A 23428-nucleotide genomic window follows, 5' to 3' on the forward strand; every position below is an offset into this window, starting at 1 on the left:
TGTTACACTTTAGTCAGTATATGGGGTAAGGCAGAGCATAAAGGCAGCAAAGGCCTGCAGCCCAAAGTCAAGTACCTTCTTCAGTCTCTCATTCTCAAGCACCCCCACAACTAATTTACACCAGGGACTGCACACTGTGTGTTTGTAGTGTCTGAGGTGTTTCATTCAGCAACATGCAAAAGAGAGAATACACACCCAATAGCAGCAGTGCTGCCCTCTCTGGAGGGCACTGCACCAAAAGGTAGGACACATTACCTCAAAACTGACCATGGTCACATGAACTGTGACAACTTTTTGACTGAAGGAACACTGCTACTGTGAAAATTCATTTTGTTTTTTTGGTTTTTGTTTACGACCTGACTGTTACTCACTTTGTAGATTAGGTTGGCCTCAAACTCACAGAGGTCTATACCTGCCTCTGTAAAGGTCTGGGATCAAAGGTGTGTGCCACCACACCTGGTTGACTTCCAAAATTTTTAATGGTATCTTTTGAAAAGATCACTATCTATATACCAGGCCTATTTTATTATAAAACACCAGGCAGAGTATGGTAGGGTAAACCTGCAATCCCAGTACTTGGAAAACAAGCAGGAGAGCTATGAGATAAATGGAGGTAACTTGGACTTCACAGTTAGATCCTCTTAAAACAGAATAACTGGCAAATGATTAGGTTCTACTTCACTTCTGCCCCAAGACAGCATTCAGTAACTCAAGATAGATACACTGCACTGGGCAGGTGTCAACAGAAGAATTACAGGTACCATTCATTCTCAAGGAAAGACTTACTAGGAACTAACTACTTACGTGCACTGTTTTTCCTCAACAATCATGATAGTACAGAGAGAAGTATAGTCCTTAGCTCTCTGTAGTCTAAGAAAGTATATTCTCGGCAGTCTTCACTGTGAGTGTCCTGCTAGTTACAAATAAGGAAATAGGTCCCCGGGTAAACAGGGGTAAAAAATAGGTCTGGCCTAGCTCCACACAGCATTCCGATGCTAATTCTGGGTATCAGCTACAGGTAACAACTAGAAATTTAAAAATTTGTCAGCATTTTACACAGGTGCCATCTTTTTATATAGAACATGGGCTCTTGATCAAGACTGCCTATAATAGAACTTCTCGTGGCCAGAGAAGTGAAATCACAGGGTTAAATTTTCTCTTGACTGGGCCCACCATGAACGAGGTAGCAGGGGCCAAGGAAGAAGTGAGAGAGATTAGAAGTTCACAACTCACATGCAAAGTAACTATAACTACTAGGAAACAATAAAGAAGTAGATATGGAATTCCTCTATATCTACAGTAAAAACACGTTAAGTGCAGCCAAAAGTGGAATAAAATGTGAGACTCCATCACTTCATACAAAGAACTAAATCAAGTTTGTGTGTAGAAAAGCAAGGCTGCCTCTGAAGAATTCTGGTCTGTTTGGACACTACATTGTATGTATCTTATAAAGACTCTTAAGGAATCTAACTCCAGTCTTATTTAATTCCAATCCATCATCCTTAGCCTGTGACACTTATCACCCACATCTCTCTTACCCTAATTCCTCTTCACGAAGCTCAGGGTTCTCTTTACACTTCTGTTACCATGGTAAGGTTAGTTATGTTACTTATTCTGTTATTGCCCCAAAGCAATCTGTAGTAGTGCCATAGGCATCTTGCTTCCTGAAGCTCACATCAACTGTAAGCATAAGACGCCTACCTACAAGTTAAGCAACTACTGGGAACTTAAAAAAAAAAAAAAATCTAATAGCCCTGACACTAAGATAGTTGGCTATCAGCTACTGGTTTGTATATGCTTGGTCCAGGGAGTGGCACTATTAGGAGGTGTGGTCTTGTTGGAGTAGTTGTGTCACTGTGGGCATGGGCTTAAGATCCTCACCCCAGATGCCTGGAAGTCAATCTTCCACTAGCAGCCTTCAGTGAAGATGTAGAACTCTCAGGTCCACCTGCATCATGCCTACCTGGATGCTGCCATGTTCCTGCTTTGATAATACTGGACTGAGCCTCTGAACCTGTAAGCCATCCCCAATAAAATGTTGTTCTTTATAAGACTTGCCTTGGTCATGGTGTCTGTTCACAGCAGTAAAACCCTAACTAAGATAGTTATGAAGTGAATAAACAAAGTACAATTTCATTAAATAACACAGGTAACCCTCAAGTAAAATGGTGTGGACAAACTCATTCTCACACTACCTATTAAAAAAAACAAACAAAACAAAGAAAGATGGAAACACAAATACTCATTTAGTAAAACTTAACATACCAATCACTTCAAGGCAAAATCACTAACAGGAGGTATAACAGGCAATAATACAATGAAAACCACATTATCTTCATGATCTCAGTATGTTGCCTGGGAAACTATCTCTCATTACAAAGGGGAAAAGTAACAGAAGAAACCTATGTTGCCACTCCAGCCTAATGTGGCTCCTCAGTAAATTCAGTCTCCCAAGACAGACTTCCTGGTATCATGCACGTAATGGCTATTTCTGGTTGTCAATTTGACTATATCTGAAATGAACTATAATCCAGAAATGGAGGGCACACTTGCGGTTCAGCTCTTGAGGCTGGAAGACAACAAGTTTCTGACCTGGATCTTGGCATGAAGATCTTGAAGCATAGTGGCCATGAAAAGCTTAGGCCCAAGCCAGGAAGTGCACCCTTTAATCCTAGGAGACTGAGGCAAGAAGATCTCTAAGTTTAAGGTCAGCCTGGGACAAAGCAAGTCACAGATCCAGGTGATGTTACATACCTTTAATCTAAGACACACCTTCTGCTGGAGACCTACATAAGGACATTGGAAGAAAAAATACTCTCTTCTTCTTCGACTGCTTGCACTTACTTGCCAGCCATCTGTTGGGACCTATTTCTACAGAAGGCCAGCTGAAACAACTAGCCTCCTGGGACTGAGCAACTGCTAGATTCTTGGACTTCCCATCCACAGCTGCCCACTGTTGGATTAGTTGGACTGCAAACTGTAAGTCATCACAATAAATTCCCTCAATACAGAAAGTCATTACATAAGTTCTGTGACTCTAGAAACCCCTGACTAATACAATGCGATAAAGAACATCTTGTCTGGCCAGGAGTGATGAAACATCTTTAATCTCAGCACTTAGGCTAAGGCAGGTGGGTTTCTGTGAGTTCAAGGCCAGCCTGTCTGACATAGCAAGCTCTATGACAGCAAGGGCAACACAGAAAGATCCTGCCTTAAACACCCAAAACAAAACAAACAAAACATCTTGACTTTACAGGTTTTAAAAGACAAATAACCTTAATATAATCATAACAAGACAGTAGACAAACTCAAATCAAAACAACAACCTAGATAGTATCAGTCAGACACAGTATGGGTAGACTTAGAACTCTAAACTGGCACTGTGGTATTTCCTTCTGGATCATATGTTACTGACAAGAGGGATATAAGAAAAATGCATGTCTCAACATGAAGTATCAATGAGGACATTACAATTTGACATGCAGAATCTGGCAGAATGTTTCAGAAAAACAAAAACTAGTTGAATACATTAACATGTTATTTCCAAGCAGACAAATGTAAACAATATTGGAATAGCATAAAAAGTTTATGTAGGGATCCACGACACATTCACTTCCCATTGCTTTTTCTTGTCTGTTTATTCTGATATAGGGTCCTGCTATGAAATCCCAGTTAGCCAGAAACTTACTATGTAGTGCAGGCTAATCAGAAACTCGGGGCAATCCCCCTGCCTTAGCCTTCCAAATTTTGTGATTAAAGGCATGTATCATCATGTCTGGCCATAAAACTACATACATTCATTCCAAAAAGAATGAAGACATCAACCAATCCCTGAAGGGCAAAGACTCATCTGAAAAGAATTTTAAAAGGAGTAAAAAAATAAAAAAATAAAAATATTTACACTTCTCATCCAGTATGGTGGCACACGGCTTTAATCCCAAATCCCAACACTTGGGAGACAGCAACTGGGGTACTCTAAATTCTAGGCTAGTCTGATCTATATAGTGAATTCCAGGCAAGCCAAGACTAAAATAAGTAAGTTACTCTTCTCATGATGCATAAGAATAAGCTAAGAGTCAGTACTAAAGACACACTTAAATAATATTCTGATAGGGAAAATTCAGAAACAAAACCAACATATTAATTGGCAATACAAACACTATCAAAATTATGAAACACTGACAAGCAAAACTTAGATGACAATGACTTTTAGATCAAATACAATCTTTAGAAAATCTGAATGTAAAATGAAGATGAGTGAGCTCACTTTCATTACTGTAATAGTTTGGTTGCTACCAGAACACTATCATATTATTTTCCCTCTTGCTTATTTTACAATCATATTATCAATACATCACCTTACTCCATTTTCATTTAAGTATTTTTTACTCTAGACCAATGTGATCCTATGCACAACCAGAGCCAGAAACAGTGATGAGAGTGACAGTTCCTGAAAGAGAAAGGTGACCAAACACAGACACTGGTGGTGACACAGCTGAGCACTCACACGAAACAAAGGCAGTAACCACACTGTAAAAGGGCAGAAGAGCCACACCCTTAGCATCACTCTTGATGTGTTATGAAAGCCACTAGAAAGCTGGAGGCTCAAATGGGGCAAGTGAAGTCATGATGGTTTTGTAAAGGCAGAAAAGGAGCAGGACAGCGGAAGTTGGAAAAAATGGAGGGCTAGTTTACTCAACAACTACCAAAGGCAGCCTGGGAAAAGATTCAGATCCCATTTTAGGTTGACAAAAACACTCTCAAAATACTTTTCAGAGTTTAGTGGAAGCTGAAACCTGAGAGGAACAAATGTCATCGGAGTAGGAGGAAAGGAGCAGTAGGAGCCAGACTACAAAGGAGGCAAAATCTCTGGAGCTGACCCTTCGTGTAGAGAAGCTCCAGAACACTTCGGAGCAGAAACGTCTCAAACATTGCAACTGGACACTCAGGGATCTCCCAGCACTGCCTCGGAAAGACTCTTGACCTACTACTTCCCACCCACCTTCCCTGCTCTTCTCTGTCCAACATCTTTAGGCATTTTGCACAGAGGACTGCAGTAGTTTGCTTACCAGTTTCTCTGTACCCCATCCAAGGATATGTGAATATTTAACAGGGAGCACAGGCACAAGCACAAGCATACACAAATACACATCACATTAGAGAGAGGGAAGAAGGTTATAACATCTTTACATTCTTCATGCATATGATCCTGCTTCCTCTGGTCATCTCTGCAATGTCTTCAGCAATATTAAACTCTTCATTCATGAATTACTAATTTTTCAAACATTGAATCCTGTTTTAGCAATAATAATCCATATTTTATTTTATATAAGGTAAAATAAATTGGCTTAAAAGACCAGCAGAAAAGCTGATGCCCAAAATACATATTCCCTGAGTATAAATAACCTGAGCATTAAAAAATTAATTAATAGGTATTAACCAGGAGATTGAATTTTCTCTCTAAGGTGTCTATGCAAAAGAAGAATGTAACCTAACTGCATCAAGCTGAAACCTGCAGTTATTTTTATTTGACATTTAGATATTTAAATTTTAAACATTCAGTGGTCTGATGAAGTGTTTAGAAGTCAAATTTCCCTTCCCTATTTGTTGCTATAAACCAATCTAATTATACTCTCCAGAAATAGCTTGTTTATCCCAGTGATTTGACAAATTTGAAAATACAACTGCATTTTCTGATGAACTACACAACTGACACAAAACAGCATATATTCATGGTCCATGGAACCAAGCTCGCTTTCTGTGCTGACCAGGGCCTTTGTTTGAGCCACTTGACCTTGAGTGCGCGCCTCAGGGCATAACATGGAAGAAGTTCACTTTAAAGATACACTTCTCTCAAAACTCAGTGTTTTAGATTTAAGATTTCCCAACTAAAAAGATTCACTTAATCATAAAACTTAATAGGTATTAACTAGGAAAAAAGACAAATGACCGAGAATATTTTATTTATTAGTTAATTTATTATTTATTTATTTTGGGTTTTTTTGAGACCGTTTTTCAGTATAGCCCAGGCTCTACTGGAACTCACTTTGTAGACCAGGCTAGCCTCAAACTCACAGATATTCTCCTGTCTCCCAAGTTCAAGGATTAAAGGCATGCACCACTACTGCACACTTGGGAATTCTTTGGAATCTCCTTAAAATAACTTCAGTTACATCCCTATTTGATAGGGATCACTGGAGCTCACTCCTACAGCCATCCTATATATGAACAAATGTGCACCATTCTTTTCAGGTGAGTGTAGATTACTGGGAAAGTATGCTATCAGAGAGCCCACTTAGAAGGCCATTAGCATTGATCTCCTCCTGGACCAGTCCAGCCCACTGTATGAGAGGTCAACACTGGCTCATAAAGCAGCAGTATCACTTAAAGCACAAGTGCAAGCATAACAGACAGCACTGAGAACAACTGAGACCAACAAAGACCATGAAAGGAGACAAGGAATGAAAAGAGAAACACATTTAACTAAGTGTTCTAAAAGGATCACTGGTTAGTAACTACTGCTAATTTCCTCTACACAGGAGTAGTAATTACAAGCAGTATAAAAATTAACATACCCATTCACCCTCTTGCACATATTTTTAACACACAAAGTAACCCAGCATAGCTATGCTGCGGCTGAATAGAATCTTACTTCCACTCCTCTGGTGGGTGGGCGAGTTCGTATTTCTCCCTCACACTGGAGACACCCATGTCCACATGCAGCCAGTGCACCTCCTCCGATCGCAGGTGACTGAGGCGAAATCCATAGCAGGCCACGTGCTTTACTTTGTGACTGTCCACTATCTTCTGAATGATTCCCTAGAACACATCCCACAGAAATGATGGTTATAGACCAAAAAAGTCTAGTTAGTTATAGGAAATCTTTTGTTCTTTTTAACTTTTATTTCATGTGCATCAGGGTTTTGCCTGCCTGTGTATCTGTGTCAGGCTGTCACATACTCTGGATATAGTCTGGAATGGGAGTTACAGACAGCTGCAAGCTACCATTATTGGGAACAGAACCCAGGTCCTCTGGAAGAGCAATGCTCTTAAGTGCTAAGCCATCTCTCCAGCCGTTATGGGAAATCTTAATAAGTGCATTACATAAACAAAATGTTAATCTCATACAATAATTTTATGAACAAGAAAAACTTTGTGCAAAGGAAGGACACAAGAAAAGATTCTCTATCTAATTGCTTGTTGATAAACAAGGCAATATTTCAGCAACTCCACTTTTACATTATCTCAATTCTGTCAGAGCAGACCAGTCCTGTCGGGTTCCACTTTCTGAGAGTATCTTTTGAAAGACCAAACTAAAACACCAATACCTTTAAAGAACATAAACAAAAACTACAAGATGTTCTATAAATCAGTCATTAGCAGTTTGCTCTTTTGCACAGACTAGAAATGCCTCCAAACCCACTGCTCTAACACTTACTATGCTCTGAGTTCAGGAGACAGTTGCCTTCAAATACATCAACAGTGAAAATGAAGTTTCTCCTGGGCTATGAAAATAGCCCTGCTTTAGAATGGACATCTCTTTTTCAGCTGCCTCCATGGGGAAGCCCCTCAAAAAGATACCCCAAATGAAGACAAATGTGTAAGCTGTGTAAAGATGAGACTGACTCACATGCTACACTTTGTATTCAGGACATACAAAGCACAGCTCACTGTAATGTCTCTTTAATGGTGAGAAAGATTCTCATTCATATATATTCTCTCTCTCTCTCTCTCTCTCTCTCTCTCTCTCTCTCTCTCTCTCTCTCTCTCTCTCTCTCTCTCATTTTTCAAGAAAGAATTTCTCTATATAGACCTGGCTGTCTTAGAACTTACTCTGTAAACCAGGCTGGCCTCAAAGGTACAGAGATCCACCTGCCTCTGCTTCTGCTTCTGCTTCTGCCTCTCTCGCCTCTGCCTCTCTCTCTCTCTGCCTCTCTGCCTCTGCCTCTCTCTCTGCCTCTCTGCCTCTCTCTCTGCCTCTCTGCCTCTCTCTCTGCCTCTCTGCCTCTGCCTCTCTGCCTCTGCCTCTGCCTCCTAAGTGCTGGGAAGAAAAGTTTTCTTAAAGGAAGATGACATCACCATTAATATCAACAAAAGAAAACACTAGCTTTTGAAACTCAGCAAGATGGTTCAGCAAATAGGAACATTTGCTGCTCTTGCAAATTCCAGTTTCAAGAAATGCCTCCTCAGGTACTACAGATATATGATACACTAATATATATACAAACAAAACACGCAAAAAAATGACAAATATGACATGTTGACAAATTTCTTTTCTAATTTAACAATTAATTTAAAGCTTTATATTTATTGAGAAATTTTATATTATGGTCTAGTGCTATTAATAATACAATAAAAGATATTCTCAACTATCTTAGTCACCATATTATTGCTCTGAAGAGACACCATGACCATGGCAACTCTGATTAAAGAAAGCGTTTAACTAAGGGCTTGTTTTCAATTTAGTTTAGTCCATTATCATCTCAGAAGAATGCTGGCAGGTGAGACTCTGGGCCTGAAATGGGCTTCAGAAACCTCAAAGCCCACCCGCAGTGACTCGCGTCTTCCAATAAGGCCATGCCTCTTAGCCCTAATCCTTTCAAATTGTGCCACTCTTTGGTGACTAAACATTGAAATATCTGAGCCTATGGGGGCCATTCTTATTCAAGCTTTCACATCAGCCTTCTATTTTATAACTGTTGTGTGCTTGCATGGGTGTGTATATGTACCCGTGTGTGCATACAGAGGCCAGAGAAAAATGAGTATCTTTCTGTGTTGTTCCCCACCTACTCCTTCCCCTCCCCCACCTACATTCCTTTATGTCCAGGTCTCTCACTGTTTTAACTACAGTGGTTAGCAAGAGAGCTGCTGGGATTTGCCTTTCTCTCCTGCTTCTCTCTTCTCCTAGTACTTTATTAGAGACACCATCAGCTATGCCTAGCTTTTGGCATGGACATTAGGGATCTGAACTCAGGTTCTCATGCTTGCACTGCTACCCACTGGGCCATCTTCTAGACCTTTAACCTTCTCTAAGACAAAAAGAAGAAAAAAAGAAAAGGCACTATTAAAAAATTGCTAGAAGTGGACTAGAGAAATAGCTCAGTGGTTAAGAGCACTGACTGCTTTTCCAAAGGTCATGAATTCAAATCCAAGCAACAGACACACAACCATCTGTAATGGGCTCTGTTGCTTTTCTTGTGTGTCTGAGGACAGCTACAGTGTACTCACATACATAAGATAAATAAATAAACAAATCTTTTTAAAAAATGGTTTTAGGTACAGTGAAGAAGTGTGTGCTGTTCTGTGCCATAGCACCTGTGCAAGGCATGCTCTGAGACTCAAGTGGATGAATCAGTCAGCTAGCTTCCTCTCAGACCTCTCAGCACTGAATAGATCATGATCGATTCAAGGAGTGACAGAGAGTATGGAATAGAAGAGACAAGAGGGATTAGACATGGTACCAGAAGAAACAAAATATCAAGAGTCTTGGACTGTAAGAACCCAAGACAGGTTCATAAGAAAGATGGATTCTCATCAAAACAGAAAGAATGTCTTCAGTCTGCAGACCTCTGTGGAAATCATGCAACACCTGGAGAATTCCACAGGACAAACTACACCCCATATAAGGTCATCCTGACACAGAGTGGCCGGCCAGTCAGCTGACTTCAGCCCAAGTTACAATTTTAAATCCTATTTAATGAATGGGGTTTTCCAATAGGAAAAGAAAAGAATATAGACTAACCTTAGTGACTCTCTCGAATCAAAGGCCACTTGTAAATCTCCTGTTTACCAACTTATGAGTCCTTCCACTATAAGGAGCTGACACTCTTTCATTCCCAAAGGCACTCATGCCTAATTCTGCTAATTCTACACCAGTGTATGCATACCAACATGATTCACCCCAGAATATCACAAGTGCCACATCACCTCCTTCAGCTCAATCATACAAGCATGCTGTCTCTTGTTTAAGACACACACACACACACACACACACACACACACACACACACACACACACACACACGTGCATCAACTCAGCTCTAATCACACTTTCGTGCTCACCAAGTATATCTTTCCTTAGCTCATCTATCAGTTGTAAGGCCCTGAAAAGCACAAATTATTTCTTACACTGGTATCTATCATCATTAACATGCTATGGGTAATTCCATTCGAATGGGTGCTGTCCCACCTTCATAGCTTTGCAACTCATGGTTACTTTCATATCCTTGCAACTCATGGACACCTTCAGGAATCCACCTGTAGCAAATCAGGCATAGTGAAAGGCTTAGCCCAGCTTTATAGTGAACAATGGGGGAAAGTAGACTTCTATCTAGTCTTGGTGTTTTATGGAGCAGAAAATGAGCTTGGCCAAATTTGGTCATGTTGCTTGAAGAAGCCCAAAAGGACCTCAGCCTGTGTTACAGTAACAAAGTGTTCCACACTACAGCCTCTTGTCAAATCACAGAGTTCTCCCTCTCCAGGAATCAGTCAAATACAGCAGGCATACAGAGATTTCATTTTTTTTTTCCTTTTTGTTTTTTCATCACGCCTCTATACATGGCCCATCATTTTCTTCACTCTAAAAATTGCTTACCAATTTCTCTGGGTAGCAACTGACACAGTGACTACCCAAGTCACAAGTTCTTAACTGTGCTACTGACTTTGCATTGGGTTACTCAGTAACCCAATGAGTAAATCTGAAAACCAAAAAATACTTTGCTCTGGAGAACTCAGGTATTGTTGACAATTGCTTATTGGCGGATGGTTTTTAATACTTTATATTCAGTTGCTGTTTTCTGTGCCCAGATATCTAGTTACAATCTGGAAGATAGTACTGTCGTGATTATTGAACCATCTTCTGTATCTATGTTGAGTAAAGCATGCCTCCTTCCCCCAATTATCTCTGATTGGTTAATAAAGAGTTGAACACCCTATGACTCAGCAGAGAAGGCAGGATTTCTAATCCCAGAGGAGGGCCCCAAAGTGAGAGAGGAAGGAAGAGAAGAGGTGTTCATGAGATGAAATGTCCAGGAAGAATCAAGAAGCAGATTGCCAACGGATTCACCATGAGGGTACACATGGAACAGATTAAGCAGGGCAAGACTCAATCTGCAAGTTACATGGGGCCTGTGGCTGGGAAGTAGATAGCTTAGAGGGTTAGAATAGATGACTATCTACCCAGTCACAATGCTTAAAGTTTGTTAATAAACCTAATAGGCCATTGTGTCACTTATTTGGGTGCTAGAACGGAAACAGATACGGCTTTCATCCTTAAATTACAGTCTACAATTGCTTGGCAAGTAAGTTCTCAAGACACTGCACTGCTGCTCTGCAATGCTCCCACCATGATACAACACAGATGCAAGGTTTCTGGAACACAGGAATTGTGAAGAGTGGATTTATGAATGTGCCACTGAAATTAGCTGAAATCAACTTTTAACTTCTTAGCTTTACCTTTAACCATCTAGGCCTAGGAAGCATAAAACCTTACTCCTATTTCCATATTCTTACTCCATTTCCCTATTAATGCTAAGTTTCAAAACCAGGAGTTCTCTGGACTAAATACTCACAGTAGACATTTGAAGAAAGGAGTATTTAAGGATGAAAACAGAACAACGTTCATGAGAAAACTTTAGCACTGGGTGCATGAAGTCACTCACTACTAATGGGCTGTCATAGGTGAGAGCAGAAGGTAGAAATACAAAACAGTACTCACTGAACATCTTTCTAGCTGCTGTCATTCATGGAATACCATCAGCACAGGACAAAAGTAGCCCCTGAAACTAAATACCATGTAAAGTACAACAAACTATACACCAACAAAATGAAACAATCACTTCACACAGAATGTTAGCAACTGTCTTTCATTCTACCTTAACAACACATAATATTAAGATGGTTGCTAATGTGAAGAACAAGGCTAAAAACAGAAACTACCATGTGCACACTGTCATAACTAGCATTTCCCTAATTATACAAGGCTCTCATCCTCTCTTTTTTTTTCTTTATGATCTTGCCTGGTCTGATGTACTTGCTAATCTTTTAGGTATAAGACTGTTAGAAGTGAAGACACCCCCTCCCTTTCTACTAACTCACTCTTTGCTGAATATTAGCTCCCTGAAGATCCACAGCACCCACTCGCTATGTGTATTATTAGGAACATAATGAGTGATAAGAAGCAATTCTTACCCACAGAAGGTTGAGTTTGTCAAGAGAAAGGCATAACACATGCAAACAAGCATCAGCTTTTGTGTGGGAAAGGCTTCCCCATATTCTCATGCTTATTTTCTAGATTTCTTACTACAGAAACTACCAAAAGCCCCTGTTAACATTGCTCACCTTACTCACCTTAGTCTATTTCTAGGATGGGCAGTGATCTCATCTCAGTGCGTTTCTCTTTCCTTCCTTCCCTATCTCACTCACTCTGCTAATTATCCCACAATAAGGATACAGAGCTCCAGACTTGACACCTGACCCAGAAGTCCATCTAAAACTCCCTCTAAAGCAAAGAACTTTATCTCTGGATGGCCCACAGCCACTATATTAGTTCCCTACTAGTGCTGTAACAAATCACCACAAACGTAAAGACATAATGACACATGTGTGCTATGTTTGGACTTTGGAGAGCACAAGTCTGAAAGAGTCTTGTTGAGCCAACTTTAGGTACTCTGCCAACTCACTGGGGCTTAGAATGAGGATCTTCTTTAGAAACTAGTCTTGTATTGGCCAGAATCTCCCTGTCCAAGACTGGTTTCAGGTGCATATTTTTATATACCAAAGCAGACTTGGCCTCTAGGTTCTCCCAGCATCCCTCAGTCCCTAACTGGCCTGCCCTCAACCCTGAACTTTCCAGCCCAGGGGTTCATCTGTCCTTCCCTAGAAGTTCTTTGCTTTTGCATTTGGTTTCTCTCTCCCCACCGTTCTCTTGGAGCACACTTTCTCTCTTTCTCTTCCCCCTCCCCTCTCACCTTTCCTATGTGACTTCCCTGACCTCTTTTCCTTAGGGCCACTAAATTTGCCTGCCCAAGAGCAACTTCCCAATAAACCTGCATATATACATACATATACATATATACATATATACATACATATACATATATACATATATACATATATATATACATATACATATACACATACATATATATATATACATATACATATATATATATAAATCTGGTTTGAATTGGCTCATTTTACTGGCTGAGAAATATCTTATCAAGGACCACAGTGAGAAAGAATTCCCTTTTTCCATGCTCTGCCACCTCACATTCTCCCTAACACATATTCTCTTCAACTTTATTCTTTTTTGTTGTTTTGGTTTGTTTTTTGAGACAAGTTCTCTCTGGCCTTAGCTATCCTGGAACGAGCTCTGTCAGAGATGCACACTTGCCTCTGCTAGGATTAAAAGTGTGTGCCACCAACAGTCGGCCTCTATTTTGTTCATAACACTTTCTTTTTCACCTTTTTATCTATCTCTCTCTTCTTTAAAATTTTATTTAGTTTTTTTTTTAAATATAGGAATGCTCTGTCTACATGTGCGCCTACATGCCAGAAGAGGACATCAGAACCCATTACAGATGATTGTGAGCTACCATGATGGTTTACCATGCTGGGAATTGAACTCAGGACCTCTGGAAGAGCAGCCAATGTTCTTAAGCTTTGACTGTCTCACCAACCCTTTCACTTTTTTCTCTAGAAAAAAGTCCAAAGTCTAGGACATGTGGAATCTTTTCTAATTCCTAAAGTATTTGGACTCACAGTAGTCAGCATTCAAGAACCATCACATTTTGAACATACACCCACCTATTCTTCTAGCAGAAAGAAATTATGCAGTTCTGACTGGTGAATTAGCAGAGACGATACCCAGCAAACATTGCAAACCTTAGACTGCTTGCAGAATATCTTCCAAGTATGTAGTGGAATTCAGGGAACTGGACCCAAAGTCCCTCTGGCTCCATCATTTTTAACACAGCACAACTCTGTTCACAGAACTCATACTCATATTCTCATTCATATTTTCCCCACCAACCCCCCTATACACAGACACACCTCTAGCCATTCTAATAAGAATGTAGTCACCAAATGTTACTAATGTTTACTAATGTTACTCTTTCCACCAAGAAGGAGACAATCTTAGATTAGTGTTCATCTAACTGCAAACACCCATTTGGCAAACTACATGAATTTACTTACCTATAATTACAGGCTCAAATAATAACAGCCATTCTCAACTGGCTCGTGAAGCTTGCTGAACCCTGAACCCCAACTGTGATCAATGCAGTTAAAAGTTTAACGTGCTTTGAATGTGGCAAGAACAAAACTCAAAGACTAAACTGGGTATTTTCTCATCAAGCTTCACTTTGAAATTAAAATAAAGCAAAACTCCAGCCTACTTCAACCCCACCCATCTAAAACGCTGGAGGCTGTAGGAGGAGATTTATAGGTTAATATAACTACTCACTTTCTTTCAAACATAAACTAGGAGGGGAAGGAAACCTCCGTCAAGGAGGCCCAGTGTGCACAGGCACAAAGTAGCCAATGTCATCTGTGCAAGTGGAAAAGAAACTCCGTTTTATTTGGCAAGACAAAAGTGATGTTTCCTTAGGCACTCAAAGTGCTCTAGAGAAATGCAGGTGCCTGCAGAGGCCAGAAGAGGGCGATGGATCCATTAGCTAGAGTTACATGTGGTTGTAAACCAATAGTCCTCTGCCAGAGCTGTATACACTCTGTTTGGTCCTATGTTCTTTGAGTTTAATTTTATTTATGTATACTACGTGTGTTTGTGGACATGCTTTAAAGTGGTAGCTTCTCCTCAACCTCCACAGAACCTGGATTGAGGTTTGTCTTGAGGGACTGTTATTGACTAATTTGACTGACCTCTATTCAGGACACTAGAATTTCCTCCTTTTTAGCAATAAAGCTGCATTACTGTCTTATCACTCTTGCATTAACTGGAATTAGGCCTTTTATCTCTTAGAAATTTCCTTTGTATTTACAACATAGCACTGTCTGGCATAAGTGGTCTAGCTTTTGTACAGTCTTGTCTTTCCATATACCCTCCTAACAAAATGTAAGCCATTTCTAGCTTTGGATTATAAATGCAAGTTTTCATTTCACTTGTATCACTGAAGGATGACTAGCTAGAATAATTTCAGCAGTATTACATCTTGGGGAGTGGGAACCCAGAGAAGAAAAGTTGTATGTAAAGGAGACAGCACATACACATAACTTTATCTATTAAGTTTGCTTTCTTATACAGGTGTGGTTCAGGGATCCCAAAACCATTCAGACAACATCAAAGATCAACAGAATAGCAAAAAGAAACAGAGAAAGGCTTCACTTTCTTCACAGCTCAGTTTGTACGTGTTCTTTATACCATATAAAAGTTCTCCCCAGAAAGCCTTGTACTGCTTACTTTTGACGTCATTGTTCCTCTTAAGGCAAGGTATGTCAGAATCCTGACTGGACAATTCATCTGGTGTCAGTTTCTGAGAGACCAGTGATTTCCTTAAGCATTGTAAAGATGCTCTTAATGGCATTTTCCTCTGTCTGCTATTACATGGGGAAAATGGATACTAGGTTTTCTTTCTTCTGGATAAGAATTCTTTTCTGGGTTTGGAGGACATAAAGTTTTCTTTGTCACTACTCTACAATATCACTACAGTGTTCTTAGATTAACAATTCTAATACTGCACAGCTTTGGTTAATGTTTCCTATTCAGAACTGACCGCAGATATGTCTCTAGGAGATCTGCCTGAAGTTTTGAACAATGTATATGCTACCTGACAACAGGGGTGCCTCAGTTTTTAAAGGCTGAACAAAATAACATGTCAGAACTATTTTTAATCATAGCTGGATACACAGCTTACACCTAACAGTTACCATTTGAGCACTCAAATATTTTGCAAATGCCCACATGCCCATCTTACATATCACAATACCAGGAGACAAGAGGCTTCCTCATACTGAGGTGCTACTCACAAAGCTGGAGATAGGAAAGATAGGAAAGACTGTCCCTAACACCCCCATATCACTGAAATGAGTACTTCCTCCATATCATGCTCAATTTAATAATCCATCTACAAAGTCCATCAATAGAATGGTTGTAGAGAGGTAACAGAAAATAACTCACGAAAAAACTTAGCCTTAAATCTATCCATTTCTTTATTTGAATAAAACAGTAAAGGAATCTAAATAAACTGATTTAATTATAGTTAAAAGGAAAAAGAGAGAAAGACTTGTCTAAGCTAACCTTGTCACTAGAAATTCCTGTTCTCTAAGAATAAATACAGGAAAGAGGTGGGCGGGAAGAGGAATCTTCCACACCTCACCAAAACAAATGCCTCCTAGAAATCCACACTGACTCCATTTTCTAAATCCTTATACTACCTACTCACATCTAACTTTCTTTTTTTTTTTTTTTTTTTTTTTTTTTGGTTCTTTTTTTCGGAGCTGGGGACCGAACCCAGGGTCTTGTGCTTCCTAGGTAAGCGCTCTACCACTGAGCTATAATCCCCAGCCCCACATCTAACTTTCTGAAACACACTTTCCCCTTTGTCTTGCCAGTCTCCTCCATAAGTCTCTAGCTCTCACACCCTTAAAAATCCAGGACCTTTGCAGTGCTACTTAAGCTTCCCAGCACTCCACCAGCCTGTGTACACCCTAGAAGAAAGTACTCTACACTATGCCATGTCTCTGATCTACACATTCTAAGCTGTAAAAGCAGGTGCTTGCTATGGTTAGTGCCTAGGGTAGGGATACTTGTAGGATGAAAGGCTAATGAAAGATCTGTAGATAGCCAGAGCATCTCTGAGGAGAGTGAAATGATCACAGCAGTCTCTGCCTCTTCCTTCCTCTGCTTCCTAGTTCAGAGACAGAAAGGTCTGCACCATGTGTCTCTACTATGTTATATGGCCTTGCCAGAGGCTTAAAGCAATAAGACCGCATTCATTACTATAACCTCAGAACCAGGAGCCAAAAGTCAACCTTAACTGATCAGAAATTTTATTACAGTGTCAGAAAGCTGACTAATATAGGTCTTTTGTATCACTACAGCATAACACAGTGTTTGAAACACATATTCAATGGTTTCTAAAGAAAGATAGAAATCTGAAAATATAGGAACACTCCCAAATTTACACTTCCTAGAAAAATCATTTAATTTTACAAGATTAGAGATTATTTCAATTACATTGGTTCCCTGTACCTTTCCAAGGGTTAAAATAATTAGGTGGGAAAACAAAACTTGCAGTACATGATTAAAATGTGATTTTCCTAGGAAAACAATACTTACATATTAAAAGGGTCCTACTTGCCAAGTGCTGGGGAATCAAACACAAAGCCTCACACTGTTAGGCAAATACTCTACTGACTACTTCAATCCCTAGACAGTTGAGTATATATCAGAAAGAAAAGGTTAACATTTCTGCAATATGTGAAGTTACATAAGACATTAAATAAAAACTGTTTTGTCTTTTACTTTGGGGGGTAGGGAGCTATATGCCATTGAAACATAACTGTTTCAAGGGGTCATGTGAGAAGACAGACTTACCCTGACGTCAGTAGCGTCTCCATGCCTGATAATACTGGCCCAGGTGGTTGGCTCATTACTGCTTTCAAAATAATGAAAGACCTTTAATACTCGTTCCATTGCACCAGGGGACCGTTCCGTGCCAGTACCCAGGTGAGTCTTAGTACTCGAACTTGGTGTGTGATTCAAGTTTGGGTCAAGATAAGCAGCTGCCATTCTTTTGCTAGATGCTAGGTATCTGTCATATTCTGTTGAGGGGGGAAAAGGAAAAAAATATTTTCAGTATAAAATGAATAGCAATTACAATCCAATAATTGTGTCACAAACACTGTTCTCTAGTCACCTTTCTATATGCACATTCTGTATGTATTTAAGGAGAATAGGGACTTAGCACCCCACACAATCACTGTGCTCTCTCTCTACACCCAAGGCCTGATAATAGAGCCATAAATGCCTACTAAAAAATTTGTTTAAGGACCAGGTCTCCTATTTAACAATGTCAAAACTTCATTGACTTATTTAAAAATAATACAATGTCAACCCCCCGCCCCCTTTTTTTTAACCTATTCTTTATTTACAGGACTGTATTACTGAAAAAGCAAACTTACTACTTTGCTGCCTACTTTTCAGGAACTTAAGTAAACATTCTTTCTTCAAATAAAAGTTTAGACTTTATGCACACTAAGTACTGGCAACTAAAACCAGTAAAACAAAAAGAGCTGAGGAGATGGCTCAGTGGGTAAGAGCAATTTGATCTGCAGTCATGAATACCTGAGTTCAAATCTCCAGCACACAAGTAATAAGCTGGGCACAGCTACACATGCCTTTAACCCTGGCATTAGGAAGCAGAGACACACAAATCCTCTGTGCTCAAAGGGTCACCTTCTAACCCCTGAGAGAACCTGTCTCAAGACAATAAGGTGTAAAACAGTAAGAGAAAGACACAGATACCCTGCTCTGGCCTCTGCATTGCAATGTACATAAGCACCTGCAGCCATACTGTTCAGACATGGTGAACCTTCCCTATCACTCCTGACAATGGACTTCCTGTTCCTCTGGTTCTTAACAATCTTTCAGTCCCCTCTTCCAAATGTTCCATGGGCCTTAGGTGTAGGAACGGTGTTGTAGATGTATCTGCTCTTGGGGGGTTCCCACTCAGAAACAAAGAACTACATGTACCTAGTGACTACTAAACAAGGGATAAGGCACCCTAACTTATCTAATACAAAATAGTAAGTCCTGAAATTATATATATACAAGCCACACTAAACAGACTCAGAAACTATTATATGTAATAGTAAAAATAAGAAAAGAAGCCATCAATCTGAGAGAGAACGAGGTTATAGAAAGGGTTGGAGCGAGCACAGGGATGGAGAAAAGCTATGCAACTATATTTTATTTTAAAAGTTTAAATTCTTTTTAAGAATGATTTATGTTAAGGGGTATACTGTAGCTGTTCTCAGACACACCAGAGAACATCTGATCCCATTACAGAAGGTTGTAAGCTACCGGGAATACTAGGTTGTAGTTGTCTGGAACTGAACTCACAACCTCTGGAAGAACAGTGGCTCTTAACCACTGAGTCACCTCTCAGCTCTTAAAAGTTTAAATTTAATAAAAAGAACAACAAAAACAAAAAAATAAATATGACATATAAACCATAGGAAGAAGAACCAACACCCTTTAATATTTCAGAAACTCCTTAAGTTATTAGAAATTTAATTTTTGGAAAAGATACCACATATGCTGGCAAGGATACAGAAGATAAAAGCCCTTGTGCTATGCACATAAAAAGCTGTGTAAACAGCACAGTGAACATGAATGCAGATCTCAACTGGTAAACAGAACCACTCACTATGTGACCTAAAAAACTCCACCATGCAGTGAAAATTTCCAAGAAACTGAAAACACATATCCAAATAAACAGTTGGCATATTTAAGGCAATACTGTCCATAATAGCCACTCCCCCAGTGACACACTTCCTCTTAACAAAGCCACACCTATTTCAACAAGGCTATGCCTCATAATCCTTCTCAAGTAGTTGTACTCTCTGATGACTAAGTATTCAAATATATGAGTCTATGGAGGCTGTACTTTTTCAAATCACTAAAATTCCTATACTAATGATTTCCAAGATGTAGTGTTAAATTTAAAATCAAAATATAAATGATGGCTAGGGGATACTCTGTATTTAAAAAAAACATAAATGTATATGCTCAAACATGCAAAAGAACTGAAGACTAATGAGACTGAATACGCATGGACTGGACAGAACCAAGAAAGAAAGAACAGACTGGAGAAAGGGTGGGTATGGCACTTCTGTGCACAATTGGGCACAGTACTGTAATTGCTAGTAGCACAGACAACAGCAAATTTGGCAAGAGTCAACAAGGACTATGACTACTTAGAGTAGGTTCTGTGTCTAGCATTAAGTTAGACAACTATTAAAATGAAAATCTAATCTTCCACTGTCTGGAAAGCAAGTAACATATCTCAAACAACTCACTGGTGAGTTCTACATCATCATCTGAAGACCACTAGGAGAAGACTGGCTCCAACACAGTTAGAAGGAAGGTCTCACTGCCTACCAACAGTGACACTCTTCCTTCAACACGGCCACACTTCCTAATGGTGCCATTCCCTGGGCCAAGCATATTCAAACCACCACAGGGAGCAATGGGCATTCCTCATTCCTAGCTGAAGACGTATTAGTATGTGATAGCTACTAGAGGGAGAGTCCATTTTCTTTTAGGGTATGACACCTAATGGGTTGGCCACTCTCCAAGGCAAGCCCCACACCCAAGAATATTTGGTAAATACAAATTGGACTTACTGTGTTGAAGAGAGGAAGGAGAAACATAGTGAACACCAAGATGGGTAGGTGGGAAGATGGGGGTAGATCTGAGAATTGCTACAGGGCTTAAATATGATCCAAATACATTGTTTAAAATTCTCAAAAGAATTAATTTAAAATATTACTTTAAAATACTAAGCAGGAAAAAAAAACTAAGCAGGAACTGGAGCGATGGCTCAGCAGTTAAGATAACTAACTAAGTGTTCTTCTAGAAGACATGGGTTAAATTATCAATACCCTTGGCAGCTCACATCTTTCTGTAACTTCAGTTTCAGGGGATGCGACACCCTCACACACACATACATGTAGACAAAACACTAATTCATATAAAATAAAAATAAATAAATCATTTTTAAAAGACAACAAAAAAACTAAGTAAATAACTTGATTGGAAAAATAGTAACTTACAATGAAAATTCTTTACACAAAAGGATATTTGAATTTTTCCAATAAGTTAAAAAAAACTTAAAGATATTCAACAAAGAACATGTGAAGTACCTGTGAGACTCACAATAATACTACAGGTGTGGTGGTACATGTCTTTAATCCTGGAACTGCAGATGTGGAGATGGGCTCATATCTGTGCATTTGAGAGTCATCTATACAGAGAGTTCAAGTAAAGTATCCATCTGCTACTCAAACATAATCACCTGAGTTTGGTCCCCGGTAGCCACATAAAAAGCCAGAGGTGGAGGTAGAAATGAAGGACAGCTAGTCTAGCCGAATCAGTGTTCAAAGAGTTCTTTTCTCTCTAGCCCACCAAAAGCCAATATTCTGTAAATCTCCCCTATCACCTTATGAATGAAACGCTACTGTGCATGTTTATTAGCTCAATCCCTGGAACTCCTAACTGAATCTATATCATACCTTTCTTTCCCCTTTACCCTATGAACTATCAAATAGCATCAAATTATACAGTCAAGCTCCCAACAATATAGTGGAACACTATAAATCAAAAACTAAATGAACTTCCTGCTTTGCTGTGTGCTTACTAGCCCTGTATAAGTCACCGGACACCCTTTTTCCAAAAAGAAACTGCCTTCTTGCTGGGTTGCTTTCACTTTGTTAGTTCTTCCTTAACATCGAGAAAACTCTTAACACAAAAAGACCTTGTGTGAAAAAGTAGAGTAGAGAGTGACTAAGCTAAGAAAAGAGACATAGATTTCTGGCCTCCAAACACAGTGTACACCTTTGTATACTACACACATTGGCAAGGTGAGTGAGGAGGCGGGGTGGGAACCACTGCTATTGTTCTTAGACAACATGACTATTTACCTACAATGAGACTCAAAAAGAAGGCTTCTAGAAAATTGGTGAGTTTAAGCAAGGCTCCTGGATTCCTACGTGTACTTCTGATCATTCCAGCTTTCTCTTTCCTCCCCACATTAAACCACTAAGGAATTCTAAGTAAGACACAGTATCATTTGATTCTTGACAACAGAAAAATGAAAGAAACCTGTACCCCAAAGTAGTCAGAGAAGCCAAGTGGTGATGGTGGTGCTCACCTATGGTGCTCAGGGGACTTTGGGTATCAGGAATCACTTAGGCCCAGGAGCCTGAATAATACAATAGACCCTATTTTTTAAAAAATTAAATGTGTATTGTAGTTCCAACTCCAGGGGTCCAATACCTTCTTCTCAGGTACCAGACATGCATCTGGTACACAGACATAAAGAAACAAAACACTCATACACATAAAATAAATTAATCTAAAACAAATTTTAAAGCTTCTCAAAGAGGAAATCGAAAACTTGAAATTCTGAAATTAGGTTTGTGGCAAAGGACTGTGTTTTAATTTTAAACCTGTTCAATCCAATACTTTTTCTTGGGGGATGGGGTGATAAGAGCTGAAATTATGGCCACACACAGACTAGTATGTTAAGCAAACACTCTACTACTTACTCCAGACCAATGCTCTTATAAAATACAATAAAAAAGATTTTCTAAAAAGTAAACTTAAAAAAACCAAAAGCTTAAAGAGACATCAAAGCTGAGAATTTTGTTTCTATCATTAATGTTAGTAAATGGAAAAATGTCTGCAAGTCTGCTATAAAGGTTTCCAAATGCTTACAGAAAGTCACCAACATTGTGCCTAGTTTAGACCAGGCACAATCCCAGTGCCAACATTAGTCTGGTAGGCCATGCTTAATAGCATCCTAGCTGAGCACCAGCGACTTTAAATCCTAATCAGACTGTCAGGTTGAAGTTGGTTTAGCCAAGAAATCAATTGCTTCCAGGACCACAGTGCTGGGCTGACTGCTTTGGGTGTCCCTTGAATCAACAAGAAACACCTCTACGGTCTTAACTGCCTACAGTTCTTGAAAAGGTTGGATAGTCTTGAATCAAAATGGGAAGATCTGAGACTCAATCTCCAAGTGGTTATAAGTAATACAGAAGAAGTATTGCAGCCAATTAAGCCAACCAGGTTCTTTTCCTCATGGGGACAAAGGATGCCAACAGTGGCCTCTGAGGTGGTATAGCTTGTACAGGATCTCCTAAGTGGTCTTGAAGACAACTTTCTGGTTAATATTCCCGCCTCTGATCTCCTGCCTCCTCCAGTGGCTTTGTGTGGTGCTTTTGAGAAGCTCAAGGACACAATGGCCAAGGTTCACACTGGCCACAAGGTTCACAAAGTTCATCATGCCCATCCACACCAAGCTGCAGAATACAGAATGTGTGACTGAGTTGTTGTGTAAAGCCAAGTGTAAGTTCCCTGGCCACCAAAAAAAATCCACACCTCAAAAAAGTAGAGCTCCACCAAGTTTTATGTGGATGAATTTGAAGACATTGTAGATAAAAGGCTGTTCATCTTTGCACTGCATGGTATCTGCACTCAGCAGTTCTTTCCTGTTGGGTATTCAAAAGACAGTGTGATAGAAATTCACTATCTGGCATCGTTGGTTTCTTGGCTTTGAGCATGTTAAACCTGGTATTTCTAATGATACAGTTTATTCCATATGTACATATTTCTGGAATAGGTGTGCTGGAGAGGAAGGCAGAGCAACTTGAAAGTTTGATCTCAATGTGGGTTCTGGGGAAT

General features: G+C 39.6%; 1 protein-coding gene and 1 non-coding gene across 45 annotated transcripts in view; one reads left to right on the forward strand and one right to left on the reverse strand.

Moving 5' to 3' along the window:
• Positions 1-23428, reverse strand: part of Ptk2 (protein tyrosine kinase 2) — a 214759-nt gene that overhangs the window by 126058 nt on the left and 65273 nt on the right. For all 44 annotated transcript variants that reach the window (XR_015623825.1, XR_015623828.1, XR_015623815.1 and 41 more), the window contains 2 exon segments: positions 17555-17781; positions 6653-6819 (listed from right to left, as the gene is read on the reverse strand). Coding sequence is in view for 26 of the 44 variants with exons in the window: in XM_087555852.1 (XP_087411978.1) it covers positions 6653-6819; positions 17555-17781 (394 nt within the window). In the remaining 18 variants the exon portion in view is untranslated.
• Positions 23201-23337, forward strand: LOC120093952 (small nucleolar RNA SNORA8). The gene has a single exon (XR_015626230.1). It is a non-coding gene; the product is annotated as a small nucleolar RNA SNORA8 (small nucleolar RNA).

Source organism: Rattus norvegicus, chromosome 7, assembly GCF_021556685.1.
Source record: "Rattus norvegicus strain SHRSP/BbbUtx chromosome 7, alternate assembly SHRSP_T2T, whole genome shotgun sequence".
Taxonomy (NCBI): domain Eukaryota; kingdom Metazoa; phylum Chordata; class Mammalia; order Rodentia; family Muridae; genus Rattus; species Rattus norvegicus.